General features: G+C 43.0%; 1 protein-coding gene across 2 annotated transcripts in view; it reads right to left on the bottom strand.

The window, feature by feature from the left end:
• Positions 1 to 7,601: 7,601 nt before the first annotated feature.
• Positions 7,602 to 23,829, bottom strand: part of sdf4 (stromal cell derived factor 4) — a 36,514-nt gene continuing 20,286 nt past the window's right edge. For both annotated transcript variants that reach the window (XM_084333780.1, XM_084333781.1), the window contains exons 5-7: positions 17,524 to 17,682; positions 13,059 to 13,234; positions 7,602 to 11,617 (exon numbers count right to left, since the gene is read on the bottom strand). In XM_084333780.1, the coding sequence (XP_084189906.1) occupies positions 11,441 to 11,617; positions 13,059 to 13,234; positions 17,524 to 17,682 (512 nt within the window). In that variant the 3' untranslated portion in view covers positions 7,602 to 11,440. The remainder of the gene's footprint in view (positions 11,618 to 13,058; positions 13,235 to 17,523; positions 17,683 to 23,829) is intronic.

The raw sequence follows: 23,829 nt of genomic DNA, 5'->3' as shown, positions 1-23,829 counted from the left end.
CTGGAGGTTCCGGAGTGGTTTGTGGACCAATGATAGCTTTTAGTAGTGTTGCTGGGGGAGGGGGGGAGACGATGCAAAGTTATTGTATCTTGTAAAACAAAAACAAGTGTTAAAAGAGAGCAGGAAACTGTAAAGGCTCTTTGTCTTGTGAGGTGATGTCGTCTGTGAAGTCAAGCGTGCAACACTGCAGATCTGAATCTCACACTGTGTTGTAAAAGTAATTTAGAGCGCATTTCCCTATCGCCAACGTCCGCGACGTGTCGAATCCACTCTGTGAATCGTGTCGAATCCGACGGAGGTTGTCCATGAGAATAATGAATTCATGTTAGATTATGTTACCTGCTTCAAATGAAATCATCGGTTTGGTGAAATGATTGTTGCAATCCCTCTGTGACGTTGAGTGAAGTGCTGCATTACATAGAGAACACGATCAACCTTAACCCGTATACACGCAATAAAATGTTTCCAAAAACACACCTTGTGGGGATACTTCTTTAGTCATTTAGCTGAACGCTTTCATCCAAAGACAAGTTGTGTACAAGTCAGCAGGAAGGGTACAACTCTGCCCCCACATTGGTTATGTGCGCCATTGAGGTCAGGGATCAGCTTCATACCGTCTTCTGTCTGACCTACAACGTCTAAACCATGCCTGTTCAAGTTCATTGCTGGTTTAAGTACTTCTATTCACATATATGCTTACTACATGTATCTATTCTATTCACATATATGCTTACTACATGTACAGTATCTATTGCTATGTCCGCCCATCACAAACACGCAAACTGTCTAACGCCTAGTGTCCCCGTCTCCCTGTGAGTGGCTGTCTCGTGGTGATGACCGGAGTGGTGGACGTCCCGTGGTGATGGCCGGGAGGATGCGACTCACTCTCTTTTTTTTTTGTATTTTATTTTTTTATTATTTTTTTAAACAAACGCATAAACAAACATGACAACACACGATTAGATATACAAGCATTGTTAACAGTGCACATCAAATTAAATCACAGTTTAAATAAATGTCTTATACAAGATATGCCCCTAATACCTGCTATCTATTCCCCTACACACATAATGCTCTTGCTCGCACCCCCCACCCTGGACCCCCCAATGGATAATCCATCCATTATCATTCGCTCCTAACCAGACACTACCATTATATGCTAGCTTTTATTCTCTCCACCACTTCTAACCACATTGTCAATTTGGATTCATTGAGACCCAAAATTCTTGCTGTAGATATTTCTAGATAAATCACATCGAGATATGTAAGAATCCAGACCTTTCGGCACATTTTTTCCGGTTGAATCCATTGTGATGCTATCAGTTTTTTAGCCACTGTAATACCAGATAAAACCAATCTCTTTAGCTGTGGATGTACTGCATACTCAAAAACATCATTCAGCAGTAATACAGAGGGGTGTACAGTACAGGTATATTCAGAATTAAGAGATTTGATAATTGCTGGGTCACTTCTTTCCAGAATATCTTAACTGGTGGGCAGTACATGTGCATAAATGTCCCCTCGTCCCCATTTGTACATAAGGAGCATTTGGAGTCTTGTTTAAGACCCATTCTGTTCAGTCTTATAGGAGTCAACAGTCAAGTATGTCCTATGAATATAGTTAAGATTGATTTGTTGATGGTCCGGGTTCCTTGATGCAAGTCGAACATTTGCCCAGGCTTCTTGCCAATCAAAATCTATTTCCAGGTCTGGTATATCCCTCCTCCAAATAGAGTCTAGGGTTTTATACGAGGCCGTTAGTAATTGATGATAAAAATCTGATACAAAACCTCTCGATGTCTCTCTTTCATAGACAAATTTGTGGTATCTGTGGTGTGCAATTGGTATCCTTAATGGAACACCGTGAGACTTCAAACATAACAATAATTGTGCGTAAAAAAAATGTGGAACCGGTGAGATAATTTTTTTTCTTCTATTTCATCATAACTACAAATACCCTGTTTGTTGAAAACATCTCCTAATGTATGTATGCCTTGCTTTTCCCATCTAGGGAATCTTATAGGTCGTTTTCCAATCAGGAGTGCATTGTTATTGAATAAGGGAGTATGATTATGCCATTTATGTGGGTTCGAATATTTTTTTTGTGTTTCACGCCATATCCGGATCGCATGAGTAATTATGGGGCAACATTTCAGTTCGCATTGCTTAATTGATATTTTGGTGTATACTATGTCCTGCAGTCTCTGTGGTGCTACTATATTTACTTCTAAATTTCTCCAGGATGCTTGGGGTTCAAACCAGGTTGTCAGTGTCTTAAAGTGTACGCCTTAAAATAGTGGAAAAATTTTGGAAATGCCATCCCTCCGTCGGCTTTGTTTCTCTGTGCGGTGGATCTTTTTATACGTGGTGGTTTGTTATTCCAAATAAATGTATATGCGGAAGAGTGTAATTTTTTCCAGTAACCATCTGGAGGGGGTAACGGAAGCATTGAGCTGATGAAGTTGATTCTAGGTAAGACATCCATCTTAACTATTGAAACCCGTGCGCGTAGCTTTATGCCAAGCAAGCAGTGCAAAAATTTACCGTAGTGGCGTGCAGTAATGCGCCTTTCATTTCCCGCCGCCCAGCGCCCAGGTCGCGCGGAAATAGGCTGTCTATTGCCATTCTCTTTGACAAACTCTAACCTTAACCAGCTCCTTAACAGCGCCTAAACTTAACCGTTCTAACCTTAACCAACTCCGAAACAATGCCTAACCTTAACCTTAACCTTAACCATGCCTAACCTTAACCGGCGAAAGAATACACGTTAAAAAAAAAATCACGTTAAAAAATATTTTCGATGGGATTCGAACTCGCCAGCAAACGAGCCATAGGATCCACAGCCATGTGGCCTTGCCAATTGAGCTATTTTCTAGATACTGAATAAGGGGCGGTGACTTATATATATTGAGCTCCGCTCGTGTCGAACCAAGGCGGGATCTCATGCGCATGCGCGGGCACCTCGCGCGAGCACGCCGGCGCACGCACGCACCTGAGCGAGCACGCCGCCGCCGGTGCACGCACGGTAGCATTTGTCTGAAAAGAAGGGCGCTTTACCGCACTGGCGTGCGGTGACGAATGCGGAAGCATTTTTGCACTGCTTGCTTGGCATTAAGGAAAACGCAACCCGCGCGTGTACTGAGTTTTTAAGTTTTGACCACGACTGTCACTCTCTACGTCGCCACCATACCTCAAATGGATCCGTCATCAGCTCTATTCTATTTTCAATCTTTCAAAATGTTCTTATGTACCAAGTTCAAGTTTATTTATTAGTTGACATGCAAAAATACAGAATACCTTCACATGGAATGCTTTTTTCTGTTATGCTCCTATGAGGATCGTAGGACGCTTGGATCATACACATACAGCTCATTACAGTAATATTCCACAATTATTACATTTTAGATAGTAATAATGGTACAGAGCCTTGAGACATATGCGTATTCACCACCGCAAACAGACTGGCAGCCGTCATAGGCAGCGCCATGTACGGAAGGAGGGGGGAGTGGGTTGGGGTTGTTACAGGGCTGGATGAGACAGTCTGGCTCCCCCCCTCCATAGTCCGGCAACCGGCACGAAGCAGAGCATAGCAGCGTCGGGCGCCTGTAACTGTTCCGCAACAGTAAGTGACTTCCGGGGTAGGCCTGATTGGCCCCGACAGGCACGTGACGCGGCAAACTCAGGACGCGCAACGAGGCTGCTGAGAGCTGTCGCGCGGAAATAGGCTGTCTATTGCCATTCTCTAACACAAACTCTAACCTTAACCAGCTCCTTAACAGCGCCTAAACTTAACCGTTCTAACCTTAACCAACTCCGAAACAATGCCTAACCTTAACCTTAACCTTAACCATGCCTAACCTTAACCATAGAAAGAATATTGCCATTCTCTAAGACAAACTCTAACCTTAACCAGCTCCTTAACAGCGCCTAAACTTAACCGTTCTAACCTTAACCAACTCCGAAACAATGCCTAACCTTAACCTTAACCATGCCGAACCTTAACCGGCGAAATAATACAAGTTAAAAAAAAAATCACGTTAAAAAAAAAAATTTGATGGGATTCGAACTCGTCAACAACGGACCGCAGGATTGCAGGACCGCTGCTCTGCCAGGTGAGCTGAAGCGCCAAATGAAAGTCATGGCGTATTTGGACGGTTACGTAATTCCGCAAGCTCTGCCGCTCGGCTCCGCGGAGCGTGCCGCGCGGCAGAGAAAGTTGCGCGTCACGTGCCTGTCGGGGCCAATCAGGCCTACCCCGGAAGTAACTTACTGTTGCGGATAAGCTATAAGCGCGTCGGGCTCCATGGAGCAGCTGAGGCGGCGGTAGGAACGGCCTTGAGGAGCCTGGGGAGAGGAGAGAAATGCGACTGTCTCTGGGAAGGGCTGGGGAGACGGGCTGCCTGTACGTTAATGCCAAGCAAGCAGTGCAAAAATGCTTCCGCATTCGTCACCGCACGCTAGTGCGGTAAAGCGCCCTTCTTTTCAGACAAATGCTACCGTGCGTGCACCGGCGGCGGCGTGCTCGCTCAGGTGCGTGCGTGCGCCGGCGTGCTCGCGCGAGGTGCCCGCGCATGCGCATGAGATCCCGCCTTGAGCGGAGCTCAATATATATAAGTCACCGCCCCTTATTCAGTATCTACCAATAGCTCAATTGGCAAGGACACATGGCTGTGGATCCTATGGCTTGTTTGCTGGCGAGTTCGAATCCCATCGAAAATATTTTTTAACGTGATTTTTTTTTAACGTGTATTATTTCGCCGGTTAAGGTTATTTCGCCGGTTAAGGTTAGGCATGGTTAAGGTTAAGGTTAAGGTTAGGCATTGTTTCGGAGTTGGTTAAGGTTAGAACGGTTAAGTTTAGGCGCTGTTAAGGAGCTGGTTAAGGTTAGAGTTTGTCAAAGAGAATGGCAATATAATTTCTATGGTTAAGGTTAGGCATGGTTTCGGAGTTGGTTAAGGTTAGAACGGTTAAGTTTAGGCGTTGTTAAGGAGCTGGTTAAGGTTAGAGTTTGTCAAAGAGAATGGCAATAGACAGCCTATTTCCGCGCGACCTGGGCGCTGGGCGGCGGAAAATGAAAGGCGCATTACTGCATGCCACTACGATAAATTTTTGCACTGCTTGCTTGGCATAAAGCTACACGCAGACGGGCTACCCCAGTTGCTATTGCATGTCCATATTTGTGTTTAATTACACGTATATGTACATACTTACCAACTGTTTTGCCTGTTTTATAGCAACACTACTATCACTGACATCTAAGGGAGATCCCCCCTTTAACGGCCCTTCTAAGGTTTCTCCCCTCCACATTGCCTGTGGTGCTTTTTTCCTATTGCTAGGTTTTTAGCGAGTTTTTCCTTACCTTCGCCAGCCCTGATTCCAAACTCTAACCTTAACCAACTTCGAAAGAGTGCCTAAGCTTAACCGGTGGCAAAACTTGCCGTCACACGATTGGCGCGACCAGAAACGTCAGTGGCCAATCAGAGCGCAGAACGCAAACGCGGAACTGGAAATCCGTTAGTTAAAGAATTCAGGCGTCCGGCCCATGGGGACATTAACGTGTGTTGGCGTCGGGCCTTACAAATACATTTGATTGGGCAGCTAAGGGTCAGTACTTGAACTTGTACTTGAACTTGATTGATTGAACACTTTAACAGATTTCAGAATGGGTACAATACACAGCTCAATACAAACAACTGCTAAGAGGATGAAGTGCTACACTCTGAGTGCATAGTAGTATAACTAATCAGATGTACAGAGTTGTAGTATTAATATGTACAGTGATAGAGGTATAAAGACACTGGTAGTAAGTCATACTGGCCAGCAGCGTAACTAGTAAGAGTAGGTAAGGTCACATCACAGCCATGTAAGGTGCTCCCTTACATGTGCTTAATAATATTACACCACCGTACTCTAGGGATGGCAAAACTCACAACATTGCTATTCGATAGTCACTGGGGGGAGCGTATCTATGTTCCCCGCTCCCTATAAAAGATCATTCATACATAAAACATGCACCATCTACACCCTCACACAACTCTGTCGCTACTAGTGTTCTTTTAGGAATAGAAGTTTAACGTTTGAATCACACACGCGCAATCAATAGCCTATACCACCTAGCCAACAATATTATTCTCTTTCCTCCAGAAACATTCTCAATTCCATTTCCGTGCCGGAGAAATTCTACCATACGTTGCAGCGACTACTAACACAAATTTAAGCATTGATTTTGGCAGTAGGTTAGACTGCCTCCGCGGCCCACTCAATGGCGCTCACTGGCCCACTGTTTGAGAATGGCTGATCTAGGACCCGGGGAACATAGGACCCTTTTTTCGGGAGCGGGGAACATAGAACCTGGGGAACATAGGGATTGACCCCCTGTCGTCATTGCTAACAGCTAACACTAGCAGACCAAGCTACCCTATTTCCGAGAACAAAAGCATTCATTCTGAATATTAGGTCACTGATGCTTGAAATGTGAACTTGGCAAACTTACAAAACATTGGTACCATGTAACATCTCCAGTCTCTCTTCATCTTTCCTTTCTGTTCTCCCAACAGACTGTTATGCTGCTACCTGGCTAGCTAGCAAGCTGTACCCAGCATGCCGTTCAGTGGTGTAGCAGTTGAGAGCATAGAAATATATATATATCTATGGTTGAGAGGTCCCCAGCACAAATCACATGGAATCTGGTTAAAGGAACACGCCAACTTTTTGGGAAATTAGCTTATTTGCCATCTACCCTGGAGTTAGACAAGCAGATACATACCCTTTTCTTCTCTGTACATGCATTAGGTTTACGGAATAGCCGCACTGTTAGCCTAGCTTAGCGTTATTCACTGGAAGTAGGTGTGCCAGTGTAGCCTAGTTCCAACAGTCACGAAATACTCCAAAACTTTCCTGTAAACATGTTGTGACCTGTGTATTTACCACGTGGAGAAAATAATAATAATAATTTGACATTTTCGTTTTCTAAGCAGATATATTCTCAGATTTTCTTTGTGCCAAACCAAGCCCCGTTTTTCAAAAGACAACAGGGCTTTTGAGGTGATGAAATCTGGGAGCAGTAGTTCATAAAAAAAGAATCAAGAGTATATATATCTGCTTAGAAAACTAAAATGTCTAATTATTATTCTTTTTTTCTCCATGTGATAAATACACAGGTCACAACATGTTTACAGGAAAGTTTGAGTTGTATTTCGTGACTGTTGGGAACTAGGCTACACTGGCACACCTACTTAGTGAATGACGCTACGCTAGGCTAACAGTGCGTCTAGGCTAACTGTGCGTCTGTTCCCTAAGCCGAATGCATGCACAGAGAAGAAAACAGTATGTATCTGCTTGTCTAATTCCAGGGTAGATGGCAAATAAGCAAATTTTCCAAAAGGTTGGAGTGTTCCTTTAAGCATAAAATGGTACTTTGGTGAGAGAACGTCGTATATTCTTTATTTTAGTATTATGTATTTATTTTCATTTCAATAGTTTTATTGATAATTGTAACGTGAATGTAGATCATGTGATGGTTATTGTATCGTGTCTAGTACATAGTTATTTCTAAGGCAACGACTAATGAGGGATCGTAAATAAACAAACAAAACAGGTGCTCAGTGATTGATAAGAAATATTTATTGTTTACAAGTATATTTTGCAATACATTTTATAAAGCTGTGTCACATTCCATATTTAATCTTATTTTACACTCAGAAGGGACCTCCAAAGGACCCAACCAGTTACACAGGTTCTCGTAAAACGGAAACAGAATTATTGAGGAATGCATTTTATAAATATTATTTTTGTCCAAGCAGAGCAAATCTAAATAACAGTATGCCTTTTGTGGGATGAATCAAAACAGATGCACGGATTTACAAGGGAGGTCTCCGACAAGCAAAACATTTATAAATCGGTGATTATGAGGGCAAATACACCAAGACAAGCTGTTAAATGACAATAGTGCAAAACTGGGTGGCAATCAAAGGTTCTCATGTGTGTCAGAGGAAAGCAACAGCTAGGATCAAGAAAAGAGGGCGGGGTTTGTGATGGTGTCAATTGTTGCGCTATGCAATTCAGGGTAAACAAGGTTAAATCATGCTTAACATAATAAACCGGTGAATCTCTTTTTCTCGTCTTACAAGGGCACAGAATGCATAATGGCTTTGGACAAAATACTGTGAATATCTACAGAAACTTTCCAGAACGGTCTCTTGATTTTCTACATTTTGATTTCTTCTCCCCTTACTCTGGGGGTGCAGACCATACAGTCTGAAACAGTTTGATACAGGTTAGAGTATACAGGATTATCTTGCCAATTAAAGAACATTGCAGGCCAGTTGCATGAAGCGTCTTAATTTAAGTTTTTCCTAAAAAAAAATTCACGTAAGAATTCCTTAGAATAAAAAGAGTTGCACAAATTCCCCTCAAGTCCTGTCCTCCAGCTGCATCCTTAATATTCCATTAGTTTTCTTCCTTAGGTTTCTCTTTTTTTTTTTACTAAGTAATTCCAAATCTGTTGGGCGTTGCACAATCACCCTTAACAAACACAAGGATCCCAAAACAACCACATAACCTCATCAAGTATACAACATGAAGTAATGTTGGCATTTATTTTGCTGATGTTTTTATGCGGTCATGTTTTATTTTTATTTTTTTTAAGATACTCTTGCAAGATACTTCATGAGTCATCTCTCATCCCATTCCTTGTTTCAGACTAGATGTAACCGTTGGAACATATTTCCTCCATATTCATTAAGTAAAATAAGCTTGTTTTCCTGTTAAATTTGGTCACGGTTTGCTTAGTGTAACTTAAGGTTATGGCTACTGTAACAAAATGCTAAGGTTTTAGCTACAGAAGTCTTTGGTCTATATTGATCACCTCGGCAACTGTGGAATATCCATACCATATCTCAGGTAAATAGCTTAGTACTTTTCTCTTACCTAAGGAATCACTGATATTTCTGTTGACAATTTCCTAAACCTAGGACAAATAAGACCTTAAGTGAAATCTTAAATCAGAAAAACTTAAATGTTTCGTGCAACCAGCCACAGGGGTTTAAAGCACTCCAAATAACTTACACAAAGAAAACAATTAAATATTCCATCTGTGAGGAGCAGGACGGATACATTCTCTTCCCATGGACCTTTCAAACCCAAGCCGTTCAATCACCAAATGAACAGAGTGGCATCAAACAAATTGTGCTTCAGCTTTTAAACTCATGTTTGTAACCAATATCTGTGTCCGGTCCCGTCAGCAGCATTGTGTTTTAAAGGGGAACGCCACCCATTCAAATAATTCACATTATGTTCTTCCTGTGCCGCGGGACACCTGTTATTTTTCTACAACGGAGTTCGGCGATTTGCGAATCTGATTGGCCAGTGTCATTTCTGGTCATGTGACATGTACGCCCAATCGTGGGACCGCAAGTTTCTACACTGGTTAAGCTTAGGCACTCTTTCGAAGTTGGTTAAGGTTAGGGTTAGGCGATAGAACGCCAGGTGCTTTGCAGGCTGTTCGACGCGGAAATTGGGCAAAGACACAGCTAGTCACGCTATTGGGCGCACATGTCACATGACCAGAAACGTCAGTGGCCAATCAGATTCGCAAAAATCGCCGAACTCCGTTGTAGAAAATATAGACGCCCCCGGGACAGTGCAGTCAGCATTCGCGAGCAAGCAGCACACCCTCCTGAAGATGGAAATCAGAGCGAGAGAGAACCCTCCAATCAGTGATGTCACTGGGATGTAAAACTCTACTGGGTGGTAAATGGCGCATTTATATAACAGCTTTTATCCAAAGCGCTTTACAATTTGTTCCTCACATTTGACCCATTGCTCAAGGACACTTCGACACACTGGCCGGGAATCGAACGGGGAACCTCCAGATTACCAGATAACTGCTCTACCCCCCCGAGCCCCTGTGCTGCTCCATAGACACAGAGGGAGGGGCTCTGACTTCACCGGCCCCTGTGCTGCTCCATAGACACAGAGGGAGGGGCTCCGACTTCACCTGCTGCTCCATAGACACAGAGGGAGGGGCTCTGACTTCACCTGCTGCTCCATAGACACAGAGGGAGGGGCTCTGACTTCACCTGCTGCTCCATAGACACAGAGGGAGGGGCTCTGACTTCACCTGCTGCTCCATAGACACAGAGGGAGGGGCTCTGACTTCACCTGCTGCTCCATAGACACAGAGGGAGGGGCTCTGACTTCACCTGCTGCTCCATAGACACAGAGGGAGGGGCTCTGACTTCACCTGCTGCTCCATAGACACAGAGGGAGGGGCTCTGACTTCACCTGCTGCTCCATAGACACAGAGGGAGGGGCTCTGACTTCACCTGCTGCTCCATAGACACAGAGGGAGGGGCTCTGACTTCACCGGCCTCCATAGACACAGAGGGAGGGGCTCTGACTTCACCGGCCCCTGTGCTGCTCCATAGACACAGAGGGAGGGGCTCTGACTTCACCGGCCGATAAGATATTTGTGTTGAACTCTCAACACCCAAACAAGGTTCATATTATATAGCATTGCTGGAAGATCTTAATTCCCGTGTTCTCATTTGGTTGTTAAGAGCTCATGCAAAAATGTTGATTGCCGCATAAAGTTGGAGCCCAATTCATCGTCTATGGAGCAGCTCCAGATTTTACATCACAGATCGGAGGCTTGGCTCTCTCTCTCTCTCTCTGATCTCTAGCTTTAGGAGAGAGCGGTGCGTGTTCACAAACAGCGACTGAACCGCCCCCCCCCCCCCCCCCCCCCCGGGGCAGAGGAGAGACGGATGGCCTTCCCCTTTATTCTATCCTCCACTCAATCCATCTGAAAGGCATGAAGAAAGAGATGTAAATGAATGAATATTTACATTGTACAGGATACGGTCACACAAACTGAAACCATTGTGTGTGTGTTTGCAGTAAAAACAGTTAAATCCTCCAGTACATACAGCGGATCTATAGTTGTGCAAGTTTCAATCTCACCGATCCACTGACTAGACTGAGGGGAGAAAATAAAATTCCTCATATATACACACAATTCACAAATATAATCAACACAACAAGACTTCTCTGAGGCGACGCAGTCTCTCGACTGAAACATAAAGATGCAGGTCCAATGGCAGAGGAGAAGGCAGATCATGGCAGATGGTTAACTCGGGGACGACAGACAGACAGAAGACGCTGCAGAGTTGAAGGAGGGATGTTTTAAACTCCGTAATATGAGTCAGCGGTGGAACTAGGCTTTTAAAACACATAATTGCTGACTAGAAAACCCCCATCATTAGGTTATTTTTTTCTTCTTCTTCCCATCATTAAGACAGGCCAGTCCCTGAAGCAGACGTTGGACGACACCCCCCTGCCTACCTGGGGGGTGTGGGGGGGGGGGGGTGTGGGGGGGGGAGGGGAGGAGGAGACGGAAAGGGAAGAGGAGGAGGGAGGAGGGCTTTCACAGCTTTTATCTTTAGAACTCCTCGTGGACGTTCCTGGCGTAGTCCATCAGCTTGCTGCCGGTGAAGTACTCGCTGTACTTCAGGATCTCCTCCAGCTCCAGGTTGTGGTTCTGGTTCTCGTCGGCCACGGCGATCATCTGCTTGGCCTCGTTCAGTGCGTTGTACTCGTTCATGGGGTCCATGTACTCCTGTGTGTGTGTGTGTGTGTGTGTGTGTGTGTGGAAGAGATTAGTAGGGATGCACCGATACTGGTATTGGATATCAGGCTGACACCTGGCTAAAACAGGGTATTTAAGGCCGACACCTGGCTAAAACAGGGTATTTAAGGCCGACACCTGGCTAAAACAGGGTATTTAAGGCTGACACCTGGCTAAAACAGGGTATTTAAGGCTGACACCTGGCTAAAACAGGGTATTTAAGGCTGATACCTGGCTAAAACAGGGTATTTAAGGCTGACACCTGGCTAAAACAGGGTATTTAAGGCTGACACCTGGCTAAAACAGGGTATTTAAGGCTGACACCTGGCTAAAACAGGGTATTTAAGGCCGACACCTGGCTAAAACAGGGTATTTAAGGCTGACACCTGGCTAAAACAGGGTATTTAAGGCTGATACCTGGCTAAAACAGGGTATTTAAGGCTGATACCTGGCTAAAACAGGGTATTTAAGGCTGACACCTGGCTAAAACAGGGTATTTAAGGCTGATACCTGGCTAAAACAGGGTATTTAAGGCTGACACCTGGCTAAAACAGGGTATTTAAGGCTGACACCTGGCTAAAACAGGGTATTTAAGGCTGACACCTGGCTAAAACAGGGTATTTAAGGCTGACACCTGGCTAAAACAGGGTATTTAAGGCTGACACCTGGCTAAAACAGGGTATTTAAGGCTGACACCTGGCTAAAACAGGGTATTTAAGGCTGACACCTGGCTAAAACAGGGTATTTAAGGCTGACACCTGGCTAAAACAGGGTATTTAAGGCTGACACCTGGCTAAAACAGGGTATTTAAGGCCGACACCTGGCTAAAACAGGGTATTTAAGGCTGACACCTGGCTAAAACAGGGTATTTAAGGCTGATACCTGAATAAAACAGGGTATATCCGGCTGATACCTGAATAAAAACATATGGCTAAAAGTGTCAGAGATGTAATTTTCAGCACGTCAGCAGATTAGATGGAAAACAACAATTATATCTTAAATCACTTTATGTCCAATGACCCAAAAGCACCTCTTTCTTTCCTTGTACTGAACACACCGTCTTTTGGTCGGTGTAGCTCACTTTAATCGGTGTAAAATAATCTTTAATTATTCCCTTTTCGGCTTGGTTACCCAAGAGTAAAACTGTTTACAAACTGAGCAGTATACATTACATAGGCAGTGTTCCTGGCTCCAAAAAGCACCGCTAATCAAATTTTTATTTGATTACCGTAATCAAAGCAATTTAATTGCCTGTATGCACCCCCAGCCCCCCCCCCCCATGACATCACAAATGGCAATAATTGTTAACAGCTTGTTTAGGCTCATTTATCTGAAGGCTTCAAACCCTGACCCCTTTTATTATAATAATTATTATTATATATATATATTTTTAAAAACAGATTTCTTCATTTGAAATATAGTTTCTGCCCACCTCCAGTTCCTCCATGGTTACGATGTTGTCGTGATTTGCGTCGATGACTTCCTCAAACTCCTTCTTCCTCTCGCGCACCCAGTCGTCGTCGATGTCCTGGGCCTGCTGGTTCTCCACGGTGCCCATGGGCAAGGAGATGAACTCGGACAGCGTCAGCCTCTTGTCGCCGTCCTGGTCTGTCGGCCAAACAAAAACACAGCGGCCGCGTCTAATTCACCCGTCTAGAGCTCCACTGCAAACATGCACCACTTTGACAGTATATGGGCGGCTTGTTCAAATAACACCACTATAAGGTCCTTTAAATGCATCGATAATCATTACCTTAGTCTGGCGACAGGTAAGGTTGCCGTGGTGATATTCCCCCCAATAAACTAATTACCCGTGACACCGGACATTTTACTCAATTACGCTCAATATCTGTAGAGCACTTACATTGATCTTTAACGTTATGCGTTATTGATCCACTGCGTCTTTCCGTCTAGGTCCGTTTTAAATTCATTTTCAATGATTATTTGACATTTGTTGGACAGAGTTGACGTTATGTTCTAATTTAAATGACGGATCGATGTAGCTGCAGCCTTATTTAGCTCTTCATGCAAACATGATGTTGCTGTTGCTGGACTGGTCCTCAGCTCCTCTCCAGTCGAGCTGCTGCTGGTTTAATCTGAAATAACCTTTCCCCTACGCTAAGGTGAAGCAGTGGTTCTCCTGACCCCTCCTAAAGGCACTGTGCCATCCTTCCATCATAACTCGGGACCCCCACTGGCACACACCACTGTGTTGTTACATTAACACAGCCTTACTGGACTATATATTTGTATATACAATCAAAACTCTTCATACTTGTTCATTCTTCACTGTTCATACTTTTTGCACATTACTGCTCAATTGCATAGCCCTGTTAAATATTCCATCCCACTGTATTGTAATTTTTATTCCAATTAGTGTATATACTTGACCACATCCTGCACAATTGTACAGCCCTGGTCAATAAAATTTTATAACATATTAGTGTGCTTCTATTTTAATTTAGTTTATATTCCATTTTATTCAACCTTTTTATTTTATTCTACTGTAATTGTCTGTCCGTTAAAGCGACCAAGTCAAATTCCTTGTATGTGTAAACTACCTTTAACTTTTTCTACTTGCAATAAAGACCTTTTATCTTTTGCTTTTGTTACGTACGTAGATAATCATCAACCTAAAACTCGTACATATTATTACACGTCAGTAATAGGTAGTAGCAGTAGTGTAAACATAGACCCTATGCAACCGAATATGATTTCATTTGTTTAGTAAGATTTACTTAAATTAATCATTAACCTAACTGCACTCACACCTATCCTTTGATGAAGCACGACTACGGTTTAATTACATCATCAGTGGGTGCGTTAAGTAACTTGAGCGAACGTTCTGCTCCATCCGAGTGTTGAGCAGCCGCCATCTATGCCTTTAACGACCCGTCCACATTTGACAGATGCGTCCGTGTCGGATCCATTTGTACCTATGGAACCCGTTCTAGTGACCGGCTGGTCCTTAATTAAGGTCCCTCGAGTTCTCTGAACAGGGTAAATCTGCATCTTGCTATGATGCCCCTCTAGCTCATGGAATGAACTCCAACAGTCCTTAAAGCTTGAGATTCTCCCCTCCGTTGCAGAGTTTAAAACCTTGATCTCCAACCTTTGTCAGTGAAGGTCACGGACGATCTCTTTGACCATGTATTTGAGCATGCCCCCTGCTGTGCCCTGGTTACCTAGGTCACGGACGATCTCTTTGACCATGTATTTGAGCGTGCCCCTGCTGTGCCCTGGTTACCTACCGTAATTTTCGGACTATAAACCGCGCATTTTCCCCCATTTTTCGACCCTGCGGCTTATATAACAGTGCGGCTAATCTATGGATTTTTACAGCTACACAGCACAGTACATGTTCTGTAGCTACTATTGCACTAAATGGTAACTGTTGTGAAGGGCCAGATTAAAGCTGAGAATCTACATTTATTGTTTTATATACATTGTATATTATTTATATATACACGGTATATCCCTTTAAGCCTGCGTTCGAATCATAGTAATATTCGCTTTCCTTATTGGATAACGCCCTCGGCGCCAGACCGCAAGCCCCCAAAGTCAGGTTCAAAGACGAGCCCGAGCATGTCGTAACATGCCCGGAGACAGCGTATTGATTCGAGACGAGAACTGAGGTTCGGGACTAGATAACCACTTAAGTATATATGCTGCGGCAGGTGCGAACAGTAGATGTTCATCCCGATTCAACGTGTAGTGAAGTGAGCAGCAGTGCGTCTAACAGAGCGTTGAGAACCATGTGCGAATTGAATAGTAAAGCGTCATATTTAATGCAGTAACGTCAAGTTCGACTTAGTTTAATGTGAAGTAAACAGTCGTTAATTTATTGTATATCGTGCCAACCACAGTTCGTTCGTGTGTAGCATTACCCAGCGGTTCGTTCGTTTTAGCTAGTGGACCTTAGCCAGTGCGCGTGGACTAAATACATTGGTGCCAGCACACGAGGAGGCCTAGTCGGAGAACCTGCTGGACATGTGCACAGGAGAACCGGCGGCGGCAATTGCAGAACCATTACTGGTTGGATTATATTGATTGTGGAACGTATTACCCGGAGAAGAGCATCGTTAATCTCCACTGTCGTTTGGGATTTAACCTCGTGAGGATTTACATTCGGGCTGGCCTCATGGACCGAGGCTAGCTGGCTATCATCGTTGCTATCGTGCAATTGGATTACAGTTATTGCTTTTGTTGCTGAGCTTTGGATTACAAGGACTGGCTTCTGTACGTGAATCCCCTTCTTCTTCAATTGATCAGACTGAGTATCCGAACATTCCTCTATCCTCCAGACCTTACAACTCTGGGAGGAACCCATTGTCTCCAGGCGGTACCGGCGTTGCCCTCTATAATTGCTATTATACGCCAGGAGGCGTTAGCCTATTACCCATCGTAGGAATCATTCTATTCCCAGTGACTTATGCTACTGACTGACTTTATGCTTATTCTTCGCCATACAAGCGCGACCCTAATTCTCATTCTGTAACCTATTGTTGCATAATAATAAATACCCTCAAATACTATTTCTTTGTCAGTGCCGTGTTATTATGAGTGTCCACCATATATTCGATGTACTGTCTGGCCAGTAATTAAAGTACATACCTAGCAGTGGTTTAATCTATCACAATCTTTAATACAGTCAGGGTTTTGTAACCCCTCAGTTACAGTAACACTTGAATACGTTATGCAAATATACAACTTGTTTGTTGAAATGTTAATAAATGGGAGCTTCCTCAAACAGCCATCTCTTTCCCGACAATCCCCTCTGTGCACGAACCCTTACATATGGTAATTAAACATTAAAACACCTGCGGATTATAGTACAGTGCGGCTTATATATTTACACATCATTCAATTTAGCTGCTGCGGCTTATATTCAGGTGCGGCTTATAGTCCGAAAATTACGGTAGGTCACGGACGATCTCCTTGACCATGTATTTGAGCATGCCCCCCTGCTGTGCCCTGGTTACCTAGGTCACGGACGATCTCCTTGACCATGTATTTGAGCGTGCCCCCCTGCTGTGCCCTGGTTACCTAGGTCACGGACGATCTCTTTGACCATGTATTTGAGCGTGCCCCCCTGCTGTGCCCTGGTTACCTAGGTCACGGACGATCTCTTTGACCATGTATTTGAGCATGCCCCCCTGCTGTGCCCCCCTGGTTACCTAGGTCACGGACGATCTCCTTGACCATGTATTTGAGCATGCCCCCCTGCTGTGCCCCCCTGGTTACCTAGGTCACGGACGAGCTCTTTGACCATGTATTTGAGCATGCCCCCCTGCTGTGCCCCCCTGGTTACCTAGGTCACGGACGAGCTCTTTGACCATGTATTTGAGCATGCCCCCCTGCTGTGCCCCCCTGGTTACCTAGGTCACGGACAATCTCTTTGACCATGTATTTGAGCATGCCCCCCTGCTGTGCCCCCCTGGTTACCTAGGTCACGGACGATCTCTTTGACCATGTATTTGAGCATGCCCCCCTGCTGTGCCCTGGTTACCTAGGTCACGGACGATCTCTTTGACCATGTATTTGAGCATGCCCCCTGCTGTGCCCTGGTTACCTAGGTCACGGACGATCTCCTTGACCATGTATTTGAGCATGCCCCTGCTGTGCCCTGGTTACCTAGGTCACGGACGATCTCTTTGACCATGTATTTGAGCATGCCCCCCTGCTGTGCCCTGGTTACCTAGGTCACGGACGATCTCTTTGACCATGTATTTGAGCATGCCCCCCTGCTGTGCCCCCCTGGTTACCTAGGTCACGGACGATCTCTTTGACCATGTATTTGAGCATGCCCCCCTGCTGTGCCCCCCTGGTTACCTAGGTCACGGACGATCTCCTTGACCATGTATTTGAGCATGCCCCTGCTGTGCCCCCCTGGTTACCTAGGTCACGGACGATCTCCTTGACCATGTATTTGAGCATGCCCCTGCTGTGCTCCGGGTGGAGGAAGGAGAGGAACTCCTCCTCGTTCAGCAGCTGGTCCGCGGGCGGGTTGTCGGCCTGGAACCACCGGTCCTTCAGACTCTCCAGAACCTCCTGAGCTGCGGACGAGACGGAGACAACAGGGTGTGTGTTTTAAAAACGGTCAAGTGACGCATCTGTGGATCACAGAGGTGCGACGGCGTGTCTGGTTCCACAACACAGAGGTGCGACGGCGTGTCTGGTTCCACAACACAGAGGTGCGACGGCGTGTCTGGTTCCACAACACAGAGGTGCGACGGCGTGTCTGGTTCCACAACACAGAGGTGCGACGGCGTGTCTGGTTCCACAACACAGAGGTGCGACGGCGTGTCTGGTTCCACAACACACGCATCGCGATTGGACGAGAGACGCTTCTTTCTTCCAGTGTTTTGTTACCAAACCAATAGGAAGCGGTACCTTAAATAAAGGTTTGGGCTTTGTTTAACCTCGTTTTGAAAGGAGATTAAATGAAATTAAAAGCAATAACATAGCCTACTGATAGAAATAAAATAAAGGTGGTTTGTAGGCCTCCGCACATCACACCAGTAACAATAACAACAATATAGCACTCCCTCTCTTATGTTACTGGTTAAATGTATCATCAGAGACAGGTGATAGTTATGGTAAACACCATTGTATTAAGGTAGGGTGGGCCTCTCTGGCAGAGGGACGTAAGTTGCATTGGAATCTGTTTCTTTATAAAGCCATAATTAGAAACTGTACAAATTATATATTACTTCTTTATTGGACCCGGTCGTACACAATCGAGTGATCGTCTTGTCACTCTCGAGTGATTGTCTTGTCGCTTAAGAGTGCCTAGAGTTTGTACTGAACTTGATCCAGTGATCGTCTTAAATTCAGTGCCTAGAGTTTGTACTGAACTTGATCCAGTGATCGTCTTAAATTCAGTGCCTAGAGTTTGTACTGAACTTGATCCAGTGATCGTCTTAAATTCAGTGCCTAGAGTTTGTACTGAACTTGATCCAGTGATAGCCGAGTTTATAGTGAACTTGGTAGATCTGCTTTTGGCTTCTCTGCCTCTACCTCATGGAATACCCTCATGAAACTCTGAAACTAGACACTCTAGTCTAGTGTCTATGGATCAGTTTAGAACCTTGATGACCAATCAGGTCACTGCAATATGTCATTGTTTTTACATTGATTTATTATTTTTTAAATAGTTTCTATTTTCTAAATGTGCTCTTAATTGTTCCGATTGTCTGTATTTATTAACGCACTATGACACTTGTGAATGTAACATCTTGATGACACTGAATTAATTGAACTACATTGTATTTATCAAGTATAAATAAAGACAAAAGGTCCAATGATAAATCAAATACAGACCGTGACAATCTCTATTGACTGATCGATGGATAGATAAATAGATTTTCATAGATGCAAGGAAAATCTGGTCGTCACTCAGCAGCTAGTATATACAGTAAACATGATGAAAGTCAGGCCATAAAAAGCTGCTATATGACTAGACTGTAAAACTAATATATATATATATATACATACATCTGCAATAGTCAGGTGAATGAGTATAAACAGTCATCACCACCACTGATCAATGTCCTGCCATGATAATATATTGCTTTATTGATCCCCTTGGGGAAATTCTGGATCAAAAGAACAGCAAAATCAGAATTCATTCAATTAACTTTCTCAAATATTTCAGAAATACATTTTTATGGAGAAATCTGACTATAATTAGTCATAATTCAATTGCGCATCATGATCATGGTGTGTTTACATGGCGTTCCAGATTGGTGTGTTTACATGGCGTTCCAGATTGGTGTGTTTACATGGCGTTCCAGATTGGTGTGTTTACATGGCGTTCCAGATGGGTGTCTTTTAGGGCTTACCCCTATTACCGTAATTCCTCTAATAGTAACCCCGGCTTGTATTTGTTTCAACTGTAGCGGGTACCAGGCTTGTATTAGGACGAGGCCTGTATAAGAGGGAGGCCTATATTTCAAATTTTCAAATGGATCATAATGAATAAATCAACATTTTGTGTCAGTTTGAACCCAGTAAAATGTACTGGGTTCATTTATTGAAACCAAGTACTGTATGAAATAGTAAACAGTGCAATTACAGGTGGTCACTGGTCATTTCAACGTTTTCAAAGTGAAATCAAGTAACTAGCTCAGTATGCAGCTCAGTATATTAGTAACCCGGCTTGTATTAGGAGGCCGGCTTATAATTGCTTAGCTCAAGAGCGCACCCGGCCATTAATAGAGACTCGGCTTGTATTTGAGACCCGGTTACTATTAGAGGAATTACGGTAGTCGATTAGTTGACTAATCGGTCGAAAGGAGCCGTAGTCGACCAGCCAACCTCTTAGTCGAATATATCACTGATTCTTGAGAGTTGGGACAAAACATGTCCTACATAGAAAAGTCTAATTTATATAAAAAATAAAGAAATTCATAATGAGTGATATACTCACAAAGTTACATCTAAAGGTATTGTGTATACTGATGTTATGTTTTAGCACATATATTTGTTTTTTGGGGGATATTTGTTTAAATGTATAATCTGTGGTTAGAAGCTCCCATGTTAATTATCTTGTCCTCGGCAAGGGGTTACATTATTGACCAGCCCAAAAAAGCTTGAAAGACCTCTCCACTTGTGAAAACATACATATCAAATGAAAGATAAGGGTTATACATGTATAAAACAATGCATGCCATGAAACTCAAATAATATTGCCCATAGAAATCTACCTATCAAAGTTGTGTCCTCAGTTTATGTCAACTCTGTCAGACCTTTTCATAAACCTAATTAAATCAGGCAATAGCATGGCTATCTCTATCCCTGAGGACCCCTTTTCCTTCCCCTGAATGTGGTGAATGCAACACTACCACACATGGTCTGGTAAGTTTTACACTTTTTGATATTTTAGACAAACAATGTCAATATTCCGATGGTCACAGCTGGAACATGTCAACACCGTCTCTCCGTTATTATACTTTTAAAAAAACAATAGTGGATTGAATTCAAGTGTTTCAGTGAGATTATTAAGACAGCTAGCAACTGCCAAAAAAACTAGCTAGCTGCAGTGCACAATACAGGCTTGGAGGGAAAATGTGTGCCCTTTTGTCAACTCCGTCAGACGTCAACTCCATCAGATTGTGTGTCTGACGGAGTTGACGTGTAAACTGATGGAGTTGACAAATCCATCAATAACCTCATAATATGCTATTATTATACTATTTTTGAACATGGTAAAGGATTTAAATGTTATTTCAGAGTTTTATCTGCACAGAAGTGTGCATATAATAGCATGCATCAGAGCATGGGCAGGCTGTGGTCTGCTTATTGAATAATTGTCTTACTTTCCCAGCACATGTGTTAATAAATAAATATAAATATATCACTTGTCTACGTTGATTGATTGATTGATGTAAAATATGGTGCAGTGTGTAGTTTTCACTACCAAACATCTACACTCTTGCCTCTTATAGAGCGGGGAAGGAGTTCCATGTTGCCCTTTCATATCCCAGAAGAGATACAAGACAGAAGAAAACAGTTATTCTTGTTATTATACTGTTTACTTAGATCATCAGAGCAGAGGGGCACGGTGGTAAACTGTGGATATTTGTTAGGTTTTAGTGAGTTGTTCCTTACCTTCGCGTGGGGTATGTCTGGGAGTGCTTGCATTCTTTCATTTATTTGCATTTCTTTTAAATTTGTTGTTGTGTTCTTGTTCTGTTCTTGACTTATTGTTATGTTTCTTCTTGACTTGTTTAAAGAAGACGTGTACGGCCCATGGGGACATTAACGTGTGTTGTCGGGCCTTACAAATAAATTTGATTTGATTTGATTTCATCTTAATATCTTTATAATAATTCTTAATATAGGACTGGTCCATGCGTGTCTAGATTGCTGCATCATCCTTTCTCTGACTTTCCATCCATAGTGTAATACATTATGGTATGGAGTGATCAACAGGATAATTCTTTGCTAGTCAGTTGTCACAATCTTATCAGTTGTAATTAAGGCTGTCAAAGTTAACACGGTATTAACGCGTTATCGCCCGATTCTATTAACGCCACTATTTTTTTTAACTCACGATTAACTTTTAAGATTATTATTATTTTTGTATTACTAGACTTCACTCAGGTGTATTATTGATGCTCTCATTGATACTATGTTTGTTTCTGAAGTGTGTGTGTGTGTGTGAGATATATATAGAGAGAGAGGGGGGTGAGAGAGATGAGGAAGGGGCAAGAGAGAAAGAGAGCCGGGAGAGTGTGAGTGTGAGAGAGAGAGAGGGGGGGTGTGTGATTACTCAGCCCTTGTGTGGGTGAATGTAACAAGTTCCTAACGTTTTCTTTCCCCTATTATTTCATGCACACTTTATTCATTGTTTTAAATTATTATTTTCTTTTAAGTTATTTTGTGCATCACTCTGTTTTGAATTTGATGCAAATTTGCAATGCATGAGGGTCATCCTTTTGTGTTAAATGGCTGCATAAAGCAAGCATTTGTTGACTCATGTTGATAAGATTATTAAAACTTGGAACTTGAAAAATATCTGTTTAAGGTAGATAAAAAAAGATATGTTAAAAAAAATTCGATTAATTCATGATTAATCGCGAGTTAACTATGGACAATCATGCGATTAATCACGATTATATATTTTAATCCATTGACAGCACTAGTTGTAATATACCCTAGGATTATTGGAATGAATGTCTTTGAATTTTCTCCCACTGCTTCCACTGAACATGGATTTTGTCTGCACAAGCCAGTGTGAAGATGTTTGCAACATGTAGAAACTACGCACTGCAGCTTTAACGTCAATCAATCATGTTTAGTAAATAGACACCTGATTTTATAGTCTTATTCTAATACATTTTCATGACTTTTGTATTATAGGAAAGCATGGCTAGACAGAAATTGTCAGTTGAGGAGCGAAGGAGAAGAAATAGAGAGTACCAATGAAAGAGAAGAGAAGAATTACACAGTGACGAAGAGAGCAAACATGTCATGCAAGAGCAGGAAAGACAAAGGTGGAAAAAGAGGGTTCAAGACAAAAAAGTAATAGAAATAGACAAGATGGGAGACAGGGCACAGAGGTATCGGAGAAAATATTGGAGAGAGGTCCAGAAAAGGTGCAGATAGAAAAGGTCCTGTGAAGGTGTGGTGCTGGAGGCAGACACCCCCCCAGATCAGGATATTCTAGATAACAATGCCAGACAGCGCAGAGAGTCTCTCAGACAGGAACAGAAACAAAGTAAAACACGAAAAAGGCATTCAAGATAAATACAAACTTTAAAAGAGAAGATTACAAATGTAACAAAGCAACAAAACAACCTGAGAAAAACAATAATGTGCTGAAAAAAGGCTACAAATACTGTACATCACCACTGGACTCTCCAGGCACGGAAACAAAGAATATGCTATCAGGAAGCAAAGTAAGGAATCAGAAAATCCAAAAGGCCCTGCTATTCCACCACATCCTCAGAAGAGAGCTGAAGACAAACAAACAAACTCCTGGCCCACGGCGCCAAAAACCAGCACTGAGTTCATCAGGCACGATTCTTAAAAAGTATCGTCTTCTTCAACAAATGAAAGACTTTGGGTTAACCTATAAGTTAATGAGAGAAAGGGAGCATCCTCAGAAAAAGCCAACATTCATACAGGGTGTAACACAGAATGTCCAGGATTTCTTCCTGAACTCTGCACGTGTGACGATGTGTGATGATGGATAGTGCTAATGATGGCTTTGTCATTATAAATTATTTCCCATATCTTTTAAAATCTTCAAAATTTTGCAATACAAAATTATGTAGGTTAGAGTTATCCTATCCCAAAAATGTACTCATATTTAAATTCCCCATTAAGAAATGCATCATTTAGACACCTTGCATGTTAGGATTTCCTTCAGATTCATGTTGGCATCCATGTATGGCGAAGGCCCGGACTGGCCATCAGGAGCTCTGTCTGTCTGTCACACACACACAAAGGGAGCCGCATGTGATTGGTGGAGGCGGTACCAGGCCATACAACTGATTGACAGTTGAGATGAATGAATGAATGAATGAATGACTTTATTTGACAATATAAAAAATAAACATGTGACAGAAGAGCACAGTCGGGATATACTGCCAAGGATGAAACACAAAAAAGCTCAGAGCTTATTTCCATTGTGGTCCTTGTAGGGGGGTGGGGGAATGTGATGCTTAAAACATGCATCATACAAAACGTGACAT

Source organism: Notolepis coatsorum (genome assembly GCF_963971535.1).
Source record: "Notolepis coatsorum genome assembly, chromosome: 17".
Lineage (NCBI taxonomy): Eukaryota > Metazoa > Chordata > Actinopteri > Aulopiformes > Paralepididae > Notolepis > Notolepis coatsorum.
The sequence above is the reverse complement of the archived record's forward strand: the minus strand, read 5'-3'. Positions and strand labels throughout refer to the sequence as shown.